At 41.0% G+C, this 15424-nt stretch overlaps 1 protein-coding gene across 1 annotated transcript; it reads right to left on the bottom strand.

Annotated features, from left to right (window-relative positions):
• Positions 1-2634: 2634 nt before the first annotated feature.
• LOC132932943 (uncharacterized) lies at positions 2635-3885 on the bottom strand. The gene has a single exon (XM_060999285.1). It carries the CDS (start codon positions 3883-3885, stop codon positions 2635-2637), a length of 1251 nt encoding a protein of 416 aa, XP_060855268.1.
• Between the last annotated feature and the right edge of the window lie 11539 nt (positions 3886-15424).

Here is a 15424-nt window from a genome sequence, read left to right as displayed (position 1 = left end):
AAGGTTAGGTGAAGTTTTATATTGATTGTATACTTTTCCTGCTTTAGGTTAGGTAATCTATAGAATACCTATTTATTGTATGTATTTTATACTTTTACTGCTCATTTTTGGCATTCCATAGAATACCTAGGATTTCTATATAATACCGGATTCAACACTTTACCGGTAACATATATAATACTTTTTCAAATATTTAATATAATATAATATGTTAATAACTTACGGTTAAGTCGCTATCAAAATTATTTTTATGTAACCATCGAAACGTAGCGAGAATCATAATATCAATATTTGTTAATTTTTCGTGTTCTTCAATAATAAATTTCTTTAAATATTTATCAATATCTGTATATACTGTTTTCATCTGTGGTACACCCTTTCTGTAAATATATGTATATATGTAAAAACTATTTGTGATTTAAATTTAAATTATTTTTTTTTCAGTAACTTACACAATCATATCAAAGTCGAAATATTTATTTTCTTCCAAACTCTCCAATTTAGAAACTATTAATCTGAAGCTTTGGAAATATTCATATCTATATATATAATAGCCTCCTTTTGACAATACATCCTTTTCATTAAAACATATTTCTATATGTTTATATACAATATTACATTTTGCCCATATCAATATATCAGAAATTGTGTCATGCATAATTTTTGCAAACTGAGGATTTTGTTTACTGTAAGTAATTGTATATAAATGTAAATGTATTTGTTTAAAAATGTTTATAGTGTATAATATACAAATAGTCTTACCCTTTATTATATGACACACATTCAAAAAAATTTGTGTATTTTAAAATATCATGTATAAACTTATGTTTATTTTTAATAAACAAATAATCGTCACTCAATTGTTTAAATTTATTGTATAACATATCTGGTATAATATTGAAATATTTAAAATGTTGCAGCAGATCATTACTTTCAATCGACCATTCCATCTCCAAGATAAGATTATTGGAAATACCATCCTTATTATTTGCTTCCTGTAAATAATATATGTTTAAAATATGTAAATATGTAATATCAATGTGTAAGAAACTTACTTAATTTCAAATTCAATTAAATTCTCCAACTGTTTGCTTTGTATAACATCACTAATTTTTTTTTTATAGTTATTAATATTTTGTGATTTTTGTTTTTTTAAATTTTTGTTTTCAGATATTATTTTTTTTATTATTGTATTTTTATTAGCGACGTAAGTATTAAAAAGATTGTTTTCCTGAATGATGTTAAAAATTTGTTGATGTAATGTATCTATTGCTTGAATTTTATTGTTGGGGTTTATTCAATTTTGAATTTGGGCATTATTATTTTCTATGTGATTAATGACATTGATATTAAAAATTCCGTTTTTTTTAAAATATAAATCAATTTGTTCAGTTTTTATCACCTCATGCCCCATCGCTCTCAAATCAATTAATGCGGTAGTTATGTATCGGAAGGCGTTCTAAAATATGAAAGAGGAAGATATTTGTGTTTACGTACTAAAAGGTATAAAAGAACCTATATTACACGCAATTTCACTTCACGACAACAGTAACTTAAAAAAGTTAAAAAGAAAATTTAAAAAAATATGAACTTATGCAATTTAGAATTAATTCAAGAAGCTCAGGACTTAGCGAATACACAGAAATTTTGAACAAACAAGTAATGCAATTAAATACCGAAACAAAAGACAGCAACCAATAAATTAAACGTTTAAATACAAAATTAGAAGGAATAGACAGTTATTACAAAAACAAAATTGATCAACTATGTACCGAAATGAACAATTTAAAAAAATACGACAATACAGTAAATTTTGAAGATAGATCACGCAACAGAGACAAAAGTCCATATCCACACAAATCAGATTACAAAGGCAGGAACAATTATAGGGAAAAAATTCCTTATCCCGATAGGTACAACGACTATAAGTTCAGAGAAAATAGTAAAGATAGATTTAATAACCATAAATACAGAATGAACCAGGTTTTCATTAGCTATAGTCGAACATACCTTAGATACATAACCATCTAATGTTATAATGCATATATGCCCTTGTATTCAGTGTAGGGTTAACACAGGCGACATGGGCACCAGCTCGGAAAACAAAACCATTGGTAAATTTCACATTTAATTTTTAAGATGAATATATATTAACAAATAATTATTTTTTTAGCCTATTGATGATCCTGGCAGTCTACCGATGACGATCATAGACACTCTTCCCGCATCGTTTGATTCAGACAATTTTGCACAGCCCCCTCCGTGGTATACAGCGCTTTAATATATTGAATCTTCACCACCAAGTCCTGCAGTTGATGAGAATGACGGTCCAACGTCTTTCTACCTCTCACCATCATCCCCTCCAGCTCTTCTAGGATTCACGGGTCAAAAGTTGGCAAAAAAAAAACCATCTATGCGGAGCGTAAAACGCAAACTATTTTAATATTTGTACTAAATTTATGTGAAAATAAAAACAAGCGTGATACTTAAGCCAAGTTTTTTTTATTTATTAGATTTACAAGATATTATTTACAAGGTATAAAAATAATTATAAGATATTTAAAAGGTATATAAAAATAATTATAAGATATTTAAAAGGTATATAAAAATAATTATAAGAGTTATTTACAAGGTTTACAATTTTCTAACATCTCCACTAAACGGATTGTAAGTTATAATCTGATCATGTAGTATTAAACAATAAGCCGATGTCTTTTCTGGAATAACTGTGTCCGTTTCAAAGTCTATTCGTAGGTCCACGGTCGATGATTTAACGTTATCATTCTGATACGACAAATCGACAACGACGATTGGCACATAGTTTTGAAAAATATGTTTTGATAACAACGGTTCACAATAATCTCTTTCGTAATACGATTTTTGAAAGTCTGTATAAGCTTTGTAGAGTATGCTGGTGGTATTATTTTTAAAATCAGCTCGAAAGTCTTCATATGGATACACTTTAGAGTTTAAGTGTACCTTAAGATTTTTCAGTTGACAAAGATCAAACCGACCAGCATCGTTTTCGATATTTTTTTTCCGATCTGTTTGTAGTCCAAACAACACAAATCTTGGTTTTTCGAGCCAGCTGCTAGACTTAACAGTCCACGAATGAGAAGTGTTTCTAGGGAGCACGGGATACTCGCATAGATCCCAGATTCTGAACGCACACAATAGTGTTTTACGAGAATCTAATACTTTCAATAACTTTAATTTTTCTTTATCGCTCACTCTGAAAATTGGCATTTTCCAAGCCACCTTTGTCAGTTCAATTGTAATTTTTTTTTTTTTATCGACGGCAGCGGTTGCGCCTTCGCCCACAACATGTATCGCATCAAGGTCGGTAGATGCGCGATTCAAAATCAGTTGCTGATTGCAATTGAGTAATATTTTTTTATAATCTTCACAAAATCCGAATACATGTTTTAATGGAATACATCCGGAAAATATATTATTGGTCATAAAATTTTTATTATCTTCACTATCCATCGCCGAGTCCCAAGCCACGTTATCTAATGTATTCAAGTCGTATGGAGTGTACGAGCAGTATGCTTTCAAACAAGACGCAACTCCCGGTGATTTCAATTTCTGTATTTCTATTCCGTTTATTTCATATCGCATCTCGGAGAATAAAAATGCCAGTTCGTTATTCGAAAATCGAACTTCTCCAACTGCATCGGCAGGTTTATTTATTTTCACCTCAATGAAAATATAACTGTCACACGGTAAAGTGTAAGAATCCATGTTTTGAACATTAATTCTAATTTCCTCATTGTATGATAGAGGGGTGCTTGAATACGGTGTGAAAGAATGGTAACTTTTTTGAGTTATTTTACAATCGTCGACATAGTCGGCTGTCACGTCTAAATATGAGTCATCCATCATTGTAAAGAACGGAGAAAATTTAAATTATTTTTCGTGAGCTTGATATTTTTCGGTTTAGATGTTGACTTTTTAACGACATGCGGTATACTGTTAGGTTTTTTGATTGAAGCTCTTTTTATATTAAATTTGAGCGCCATATCCACGCGTAATTTGTAAACGAATTGTTATCGGTTCACCGCGCAGATTAGTTAGACAATCGTTTTGATCTTTCAGCACTATATTTACTTTAGTTATTGAAGTCGAGTACGTCGACCCAGTTCGGCTATTCTGGGAACGCAACGGCGGTACCGTCAACAGCTGACCTATTAACGAAATCGCCAAATAGAACACGTAAACATCCGTAGGCAGCGCACGAATTTACGTCAAAAAAAAAAAAAAAATCTCTAACCTACGTACACACACCAAGCACAAGCTACCTCACCGACCAACAGCTTAACGACCACATTTGTAATTTAATCGTACATAATGACTGGTAAAACGTTACAACAGTTATCGTCGGCGGAGCTGCGTAGCGAGTGCTCGGCCCGCGGACTCAGTGTGTCCGGGTCGAAGTCGGATGTGTATGTCAGGCTAGAGGAGCACCTTAGGGAAAGCGGACTAGTTCCCGAGAACGTGAGGTTTGAACCAGTGCAGCCCCCAATCACAGGATTAGGGGACGGTACTGGACAACAACCACACGTTCGATCAACGCTGTTAAGCACGGACGTCAGTCAGATTTTCGGACCATCGGCTAGGGGTATCTCGACTAGCCATACGGCAAGTCAAGGACCAACGGACGATCGGCCAGAGGACTGCGACAACCAGCTGACCATGCAACAGGGCCAGTCCGCACACCCATTAAATACCGACACTTTCAAAACATTATTTCAATTCATTATTCGACCGCTGACGATTGATGACCACGCCGATACGCGGCTGCAAACGTCATTTAACAATCAACCAACGACGAGACTCCGCTATCCGGCTGCGGGCTTAGTTCAACAACGTGAGATCGTGCAAGCCTGTCAATCGACTATTGTACCAATATTCTACGTGGGTGCCGTTCAACAGCGTGAAATCCATATCAACGACGACACCGACCAATCACTGCCCGTCGTCGGACCATCCCAGCACCCGGGATCAACGGACAACTCGACTTCCGGCGATATACCACAAAATGGCCCTTTTTAGGGCCACCACCGACCTGACTTCGGCACTTGACTAAGTTGTCCGACCCGGGCCAGGTTCGTCGTCGGGATACCGCTTGACATAAGTTTGTACCGACGACGGCCGGCTTCCCAGCCTACACTTTGATTTGTATATTCAAAATATTATCCCGTTGTATAGATAGGGTCCGGCGAGTGCCCACCAATACCCAAGCGCCCCCGATTGTGCCGGCTCACTTATTCAAGTCTGGTCGGCACACATCGACGCTTTACTGCCCCAATATTGTATTAAATATCAAATAAGCATTTAATGAACAATAGATATATTTGATTACCAAAAAACCGTATTATTCATTTACGACGCGGGCCGTCTATCCAGACGTACCGTTTCAACTGGCGCCCAACTAGTGGCTCGAACCACGAACACAACATTTACAATGACGAGAAGCAAAAGGACTGCTCAGGCGAGTCCAGTACAGGAAACCACCAACAACAAGGTCGGTCGATTAGAAAACACGGTTCTTCGATTAGAAGAAATAATCGAGCAAATGCAAACAGTAATAGAACAGCAGAATAATAAATACGAAGAAGCAATTAATGGTTTGAAAACAACTTTGGAAGACACAAATAAAGAAGTTATGTCTTTAAGACAATTAATAAACGACACAGACACTAAAATTGCTATCGAGATAGCTAGGCGAGAAAGGGAGATTCAAAACATAAGAAACACAAAACCAGAAGAGCCAACAGTAAGACCTAGTACTATTGAGATGACGATGCCAACGTTTAGCGGGGAACAAAAAGATGAACACCCGAAAAGCTTTCTTAAAGACCTAAACTCATACTTCACACATAAAAATATCACACCAACAGATAAGATTATAGTAATAGAAAATTGCCTAAAAGGTAAAGCTGCCAAGTGGTTTGGGATGATTAAAGATACGACACCCACGGCAGAATCATTTAAAACGCTGTTCCTAAAGCACTTCTTTTCCGACGACAAGCAGTGGGATATATTTATACGGTGTACCGAGGCAGGAAAACGCCCAATAAAAAATGGATTCCAAGAACACTTCCATCACTGGATGGCCGAGTTAAGATATTTGGATTCACCAAAAATGGATGAGGAACAGGCTATTAGTCTAATAATTAAACACTTCCCTATAGCCGTACAGGCGTATATACAGTCGACACAGGAAAAGAAATTTTTAAACATATGGGAGAAGTTAGGAGAGTTGGAAAACAATAACAAGGAAAGAGTAGACGGCGATGAACAAGTTAATAATACGCATAGTGAACAAATAGTGACAAAACATGACCAACCAAAAAAATTTAATAGTCGGTACGGTCAAACGCATACCCCGAAACAACCACATACCTTTGACAACCGATACGGTCAAACCACGCAACGAACACAGGAGTTCTCTAGTCGGTACGGCCAAAGACCAACTACACAGCAAGTAAGCCAATTATCTCCCAATATACGTCATAAGTTTAACTATCCTCAACAACGGCCACAGGATACTGGGTCAGGGCATTATCACGACACACAGAAAACAATCAGTCAAGTTACGGTAGACAACACGATTATAGAGGACGAACATGACAGTGAAGATGAGGACGAATATGACGAGGAGTCAAAAAACGGAAAGACGGGGATTATGGCCAGCGACCTGCTATAATCACACAAACCCGAGGTCTAAAAAATATAACAATTTTAACAGCAGCTGAGCTCACTAATGAAGAAAACTATGACACAAACAGGATAAAAGATACGACCAAGGGATGCCCATATATATATGTATCAATAAATGGGACAAACTATGAAATGTTAATCGACTCAGGAGCAGAAGTAAGCGCAATATCAGAAGAATGCAAAGAGCGTCTATTAAAGGACGACCCGGAGTTACCAACAATACCACTGAAAGGACTGGCAGTACATAATGCGGTGGGAGATAAATCGACAAAAGTTGATACACAGTTGTTGTTACCAATCAAAATACGAAATAACATAATCCACACATCAGTAATTGTTATTAAAGGCCTAAATGAGTGTGGAATATTGGGTAGTGATTTTTTGGAAATCTACGGCGCGAACATAAACTTTGTCCAACGGAACATGTCTCTAACAATAAACAACACACAGCATTATATACCTTTGATTGAAAAGAAACTATCCCAGCCAATAGAATTTAAGGTAGTCACAACAAAAATAATACGACAAGTTACAATGACCACAACGCAGGAGGGCGTAGAGAGGTCAGCTAGTAAACTTACGAGTAAAATAGACAAATTAGTCAACGAGTTCCCGGAGGTATTCCGAGACATCCCAGGAAAGATAAAGGGATATGAATGTAAGATACGCCTGAAAAGTAACATACCAGTAAACCAACACCCATACCCAATACCGGCAGCAAAAAAAGAGGCAGTAGAAAAAGAAATAAGACGAATGATAGAATTGGATATCATTGAACCATCAAGATCACCATATTCATTACCGATAGTACCGGTATTTAAAAAAAATGGTGAGGTACGGTTGTGTTTAGATGCCAGGAAAATTAACGAGATCATTATTCCTGACAGAGAACGACCAATGACCATCGATGCAATATTTTCAAAATTCGAAAATATAAAATGTATTAGTACCCTAGATTTGCGATCTGGTTATTGGCAAGTACCAATTGCCAAACAGAACAGGGATCCATGTTCATTTTTGGTAAATGGTAGAAATTACTCATATAAGAGGCTACCGTTTGGATTAAATATAAGTGGATCCGAGTTCCAGAAGAGTATGGACATGGTATTGGGTCCGTTATTAAATACATGTGTTACAGTATACATAGACGACATTTTAATAACATCAGAAAACGAGGATGCACACTATGAAGACATCAGAAGTGTACTACAAAGATTACAAGAATACAACGTCACGGTGAATAAGGAAAAATGCCAAATTTTCAGGGAAGAAATAATTTTCTTGGGTCACGTGATTTCTACCAAAGGTATTAAGATGGACCCAGAAAAGGTTAGGACAATACAAACGTTCAAGGCACCAACGAAGAGGAAAGAAGTCCAGAGCTACTTAGGATTTATAAATTTTTATAGGAGATATATAAAGAACTTTGCGGACTTAATTAAACCACTGATCGACTTGACTAAAGAAGGAAAAAGATGGACATGGGACAAAACACAACAGGAGGCATTTGATAACTCAAAAAAGGCATTTTTGAAAGAGGTCATTTTACCAAACCAATGTACTTAAATACAGATGCGTCGAATGTGGCAATTGGCGGCGAACTATACCAGGTATTGGAACACAATGAAAGGGCGACTCTAGGCTACGCGAGCCGGACACTAAAGCCACCTGAAACTAGATACACGACAACAGAAATAGAGGCATTGGCACTGGTATACTGTTGTAACAAGTTCAGGCAATACATCATGGGAAACAAGACGATAGTGCAAACAGATCATCAGGCACTTATTTTCTTGAAACAATGCAGGTTGACAAGTGGGAGATTGACGAGGTGGATACTGGCATTACAAGAATACAATTTAGAAATAACGTATATACCGGGAAAACAGAATATAAGTGCAGACACGTTGACACGGTACCCGAGAACTACAGACGATAGGAAAGAAAAAAGAATAGTATTGTACAAAATCGATACATCAAAGTACAGCAAGGAGTTGACAAAGGCACTAGAACGGTTAGGGGAGTTACAAAAAATGGACAAACACATTATCAAACAGCGGGAAAAACAATCACCAAATACGAAAATAGAAAAAGGAGTATTATTCGTAAAAAACAAAGATGAGTGGCAGGCAGCCATACCAGACCAACTCGCAAAAATGCTAACAAGGGAAACACACATATTATTCGGTCATCCGGGCCGATATAAGACATTTCATTTATTGAGAGAAGTATGTATTTTCAGAAATATGCAGAAGACAGTGATACATATGATAAGAACATGTGACTTGTGTCAAAGAAACAAACCGTTAAACTACAAAGCGGATGGGCCAATCACAGCGCAGAAACCAGAAAAGATATTAGAAAAGGTTTCGATCGATTTAATGGGCCCATTGCCGAAGGGCAGAGGAGGAACACAGTATATATTGGCGATATTAGACATTTTTACGAAATACATAAAACTCTACGCGATAAAAAAAGCGACTACAAAAACAATCTTAAACAAAATAGAAAATGACTATTTTATTAAGGTAGGCAAACCAGAGGCTGTTCAAACTGACAATGGAACACAATTGACAGCCAAATTGTGGGGGGACACGTTGAGGAAACATGGCGTAAAAATAATCTATTCAACCAAGTACCATCCACAATCGAACCCGGTTGAACGGTATAACAGGGAAATTGGTAGGTTGTTGAGAACATACTGCAACGATCAACACACAAAATGGCCCTTATACATTGAACAAATTGAAATTTGGATGAACAGAGTGAGGTCAGAGATTACTGAACTAACACCTGAACAGCTAATGACCGGACAGAGAACGAAACAAAATATTGAACAGATCATAAATTACCCAAAACAAACAGGCCAATTACAGAAACAAGAGTTAGTGGAATGGGCAAAAGAGAAAATTTCAAACAAAGCACGGAAAAGAGAAGAAAGAGACAAGAAAAGGAAAATAATAGAGTATAAGGAAGGACAACTGATACTAGTTAGAAATCATCAATTATCAAACGCGGGCAATAGTGAAATAAAAAAATTATTTAGCATATTTGAAGGCCCATTTATTATAACTAAAATAATTAGTGAAAATACATTGGCCATTACGCAAGGACAATCAAAAAAAGAAACACTAATAAATGTTGCAGAAGTACACCCATACTTTGAGGCGGACAACCAATCAAAGTAATTATTATACAACAGCAAATAACATGACCCAATCGGAGCCCCATAGACGATTTACGTATCAGAAAAGGGAGTGGATCAAACAAAAAAAGTATATAAACAGCCGCAAAATATTAACAAGAAATTATTCAGTCATTAACAACCATGGCACCGACTAGAAAAAAAAAAAAAAAAAAAAAAAAATTAAAAAAAAAAATAGAGCAGCTCAAACACGCACACGTTTATTCCAAACAACTGTAAATTTGTGCTAGATGGTTCCCACCCCGGCACAAATCTGGGGGGGGTTCTGTTACGGAATAAACATACCCATTACATAATAAAAAAGGGTTTTATCAAAACAAACAAACGAATGGTTAAAAAGGAACATTTTGACAGATGAAAACCACACCGAGTAAAGGCAAACGACAATACAACGGTGTGGTGTTCATCTGTTACAAGCAAAGCATGAACCAATCAGCGACGGACTAAGTTATCGAAAAGGGTATATATACCGGACGGTTTCGATAACTTAGTCACATCACACCAGCACACACTACTCATCAAGTCAACGTTCAGTTCACATCCGAGCAAGACGTCCTCTGCAAACTACTCTACAGCCAGCCCTTCTCAACGGTTCAACAGGGCAACAGCGCCCACGGTTCACACCACGAACCTACAACCTCAAAACAGCCGTTCTCACTGCTTCAACAGGGCTCCAGCGCCCACGGTTCACACCACGGACCTTCAACTCAAAACAGCCGTTTTCACAGCTCTTCAACAGGGCACCAGCGCCCAAGGTAAGCCGTCGCGAAAGCGACGGGTATCCACCTCCCACCGTTTATCTGTCGAGGGGCCGCGCCCTCTCATTGCCGCAGAATCCCATCCCTGACCAAACCAAATCCCCCTAAACCCACCCGTCACCCCACCAGAAAATCGCTCTTTTCAGAGCTACAGTGTTAAACCCCGAGCTTGTTACGGTCTTGCCATGGGCAAAACAGCTAACAAGCGGAAGGGCCCCGCGCATACACCCGGGAGTTTTAAGAAGGGACGTCCACGTGCCTCACCATCTCCACCGACCACCATCCTAAAAGGTCCACAGAGGGATTCCCCCCCCCTCTCCAACTCCGTCGACCGACTCATCAATATCAATGTCGTCAAACTGCTCCACTTCCGACACCGAGTCAAACAAATCCGCCCAACACTCCGCCCCGACTACAAAACCTCCACCAGCCAAAACATCCGAACAACAAACCCCGACATCAGCCAAACCCAAGCAAATCAGGCCACCCCCCTTAATCTTAAACTCTGCGTCCTGGCGAAAAATCGCACCAACCATTTACAAACTTCCGAACTTCACTCCATCGGCAATTACAGCCAAACCCACATCCAATGGACAAATAACCGTCCAAACTACCGACCCCACCCACTTCCGACAAATTCAGAAAGTCCTAGTTGACAGCAAAACTGAATTCCATGCCTTCAGCCTCCCTGAATATCGTTCCCTTAAGGTCGTTCTAAAGGTTATCGAAAAGGGTATATATACCGGACGGTTTCGATAACTTAGTCAGTCTATTCCAAACCTTCAAACTGTCAACATCTACAAGAAACGTTCCGACAGCCAGAAGACCAGGACTCTCAACACCGACCGCCGACTGCAGACGAAACGCCGCTCCACGGTTGCAAACATCGTCCTACCGCCGAAGCTCGACGATCACACCGTTCCACGGCTGCAAGCGTCGTCCGACCTCTGACTACCGACGAAACACCGCCCCGCGGTTGCAAGCATCGTCCGGCCGACGAAGCTCGACGATCACACCGTTCCACGGCTGCAAGCGTCGTCCGACCTCTGACTACCGACGAAACACCGCCCCGCGGTTGCAAGCATCGTCCGGCCGTTGAAGCCCGACGACAACGCCAATTCCCGGCTGCAAGCATTATTCGACCGCTGACGATTGATGACCACGCCGATACGCGGCTGCAAACGTCATTTAACAATCAACCAACGACGCGACTCCGCTATCCGGCTGCGGGCTTAGTTCAACAACGTGAGATCGTGCAAGCCTGTCAATCGACTATTGTACCAATATTCTACGTGGGTGCCGTTCAACAGCGTGAAATCCATATCAACGACGACACCGACCAATCACTGCCCGTCGTCGGACCATCCCAGCACCCGGGATCAACGGACAACTCGACTGCCGGCGATATACCACAAAATGGCCCTTTTTAGGGCCACCACCGACCTGACTTCGGCACTTGACTAAGTTGTCCGACCCGGGCCAGGTTCGTCGTCGGGATACCGCTTGACATAAGTTTGTACCGACGACGGCCGGCTTCCCAGCCTACACTTTGATTTGTATATTCAAAATATTATCCCGTTGTATAGATAGGGTCCGGCGAGTGCCCGACCAATACCCAAGCGCCCCCGATTGTGCCGGCTCACTTATTCAAGTCTGGTCGGCACACATCGACGCTTTACTGCCCCAATATTGTATTAAATATCAAATAAGCATTTAATGAACAATAGATATATTTGATTACCAAAAAACCGCATTATTCATTTACGACGCGGGCCGTCTATCCAGACGTACCGTTTCAACGTGCAACACAAAAAAATGTAAAATCGGCCTACGCGAAATTTCATTTTCAGGGCACATCGTAGACTCGGAGGGCATACAAAAACAACCGGAAAAATTGGTATGCATTGACAATTTTCCGGTTCCCATAAAGGTTAGGGACGTACGTAAATTTTTGGGCGTGTGCAACTGGTACAACCAGTTTGTAGATAATTACGCGGATACCATAGCACCTCTCACTAACTTATTAAAACAGGGAGTACGGTGGAAATGGACAGAGGTAGAACAACGCGCGTTCGAAACAATAAAAAACGCGCTAGTCACATCACCAAAATTGTCGCCACCCGATTATAGCAAACCGTTTTGTCTGCAAACAGATGCAAGCGAAATAGGAGCCGGTGCGGTACTCTTCCAACGGGGTGACAGACCGGAGGAAAGACGCATAGTGTCCTACGCAAGCAAAAAGTTTAGCGAAACACAAACAAGGTACGCCGCGGTCGAACGCGAGTGCCTAGCGATAATCTGGGCGACAGACAAATTCCGTCCATACCTAGAAACCCGACGTTTCGAACTCCTAACCGACAACTCGGCACTAACATGGTTACACAGGGCTAAAGACAAAAGTTCAAAATTAACACGTTGGTCACTACAACTAGCTAATTTGGATTTTAGTACGGTACACGTCCCGGGAATACAAAACGAAGCACCAGATTTGTTATCTCGTGACCCGGCACCGGGCACACCTGTAGACGAAGATCGACTTGAGGAAAAATTGGTAGGGGCGCCCACAGCGCCGACAACCAGTGTTGACCTCGAATCTGATCGAATATTTTCCATGTTCGATAACCACGTTAGTGACGACACACCACTCACCGCAACGACTCTCGAAAAGTGGCAGTCCGAAGACGCCACAATCCGCGAAGTAGTCGCCGGTCACAGGTGGGACGGACCAGCGCGGAACACTAGGAGCACAAAATCGGGAACAAACGCATACGTTTTTTCCGAAGGTCTCTTACGAGTAAACGTAGGCACCCACACACCCGTCGTGATACCAAAAACCAAAGCACAACATGCAATTTGGAGGTGTCACGATCACGTCTTATCCAACCACCCGGGTTGGAAAGAGACGTACCGGGCGGTTCGACAACGGTACTATTGGAAAGGTCAAAAAAACGACGTCAGGTTATATGTCGGTGCGTGCCACGTATTTGTTCTCTTTTTTTTTGATATATTTCTTTATTACCTATATTTATATATCTACGTATACCCGGTACGGGGTAAAATAAACCCAATCATCGACACCCGACATTGTGTTTGTTTTTTTTTCTTACGCTCGAGTGTGCCACCCAATATACCACACCAACGACCGGCTCTCCGCGGACCACCTACCACCACCGTCGTAGCCGCGTCAAAATGGCTCCCCGCAGAGGAATCATCGCCTCAAGACAGCGCAAAGGTAAGAGTTTTTTCACGCTGACACATACCTCGGTAGATTGCTTATATTAAGTTAATATTAAGACTTTTAGCCAGGAGTGTGTTTGCCGGTTAGCTAGGATTCCCAGTGAACATTACGTAAGAATTATTTCTAGCACGTAACAGGGAATCCCGCGCAGCCGTGCATAACCGTGATACGGATTGGGAAGTAGTTATATAACAACCGCCACCCCTCCGCAACGCCTACCTTTCGTCCCGCGACATTACCGTCGATAACAGCACAGCGCGCAGGCCAAAACCGGTTTCAGCCGCTGCAGCCGTCAACTGCCGCCGCCGAGTACGTCGACCCAGTTCTGCTATTCTGGGAACGCAACGGCGGCACCGTCAACAGCTGACCTACTAACGTAATCGCTGATAAACTTCCGTAAACAGCGCACAAAATTTACGTCACAAAAAAAAAAAAAAAGTCTCTAAACCACGTACACACACCAAAAACAAGCTACCTCACCGACCAACTGCTTAACGACAGCATTTGTAATTAAATCATACATAATGACTGGTAAAACGTTACAACAGTTATCGTCGGCGGAGCTGCGTAGCGAGTGCTCGTCCCGCGGACTCAGTGTGTCCGGGTCGAAGTCGGATGTGTATGTCAGGCTAGAGGAGCACCTTAGGGAAAGCGGACTAGTTCCCGAGAACGTGAGGTTCGAACCAGTGCAGCCCCCAATCACAGGATTAGGGGACGGTACTGGACAACAACCACACGTTCGATCAACGCTGTTAAGCACGGAACCGCAGCGGAACAACTGCAAAAGTTAAAACTGGCGTTGCCACAAACGAACGACAAAACGTCGTTCGAGGCACGCCTAATGGCGCTCGAGGCAAGCATGACGCGGTTCTTTACGGAATCGCGCACGACCGCCACGCAGCAGCCACACGACTTTGCAGTCCCGCGGTACACCAACCACCCGTCACCCGTACACATAACAACTCGTACACACGATAGTTACCAGTCGGGTAGGTCGTATGAGCGCAACGAAGGCGGCGCTCAGCCGAGCGCCAGCCACACTGCCGCCACGAACAACCGACCGTTCTTCACGCGCGACGGTCAACACGAGTATACGGGTCACACCACACACGCGTCATATGAAGCACGCGTACAGGAACGTTCGGTACTAATACCGTACGAGGACTTGCGTACAGCAAGAGCCTCGTTACCCGAGTTCACAGGAACTAGGGCCGAGGACCCCGTACGGTTTATAGACAATACCGAGTCGATTTTGACGCAAGCTCGTATACACCCATCGGGTTGGTGCAGGGCGGTCGAGCCGCAATTAAAAGGAACGGCGAGTACATGGTACAATTCTATCAGGGCACTCGACCTATCCTGGACAGAATTTAGGGAGGAATTTTATGAAAATTTCAATAACGCCGAAATTCAGTCTCGATTGCGCGCCGACATCGTGTCAACCGTCAAACGCCCAGACAGTCGTTAACGGAATTTGTGCTGATTAAAAACCAGCTG

This window comes from Metopolophium dirhodum, chromosome 1, assembly GCF_019925205.1.
Source record: "Metopolophium dirhodum isolate CAU chromosome 1, ASM1992520v1, whole genome shotgun sequence".
Lineage (NCBI taxonomy): Eukaryota > Metazoa > Arthropoda > Insecta > Hemiptera > Aphididae > Metopolophium > Metopolophium dirhodum.
The sequence above is the reverse complement of the archived record's forward strand: the minus strand, read 5'-3'. Positions and strand labels throughout refer to the sequence as shown.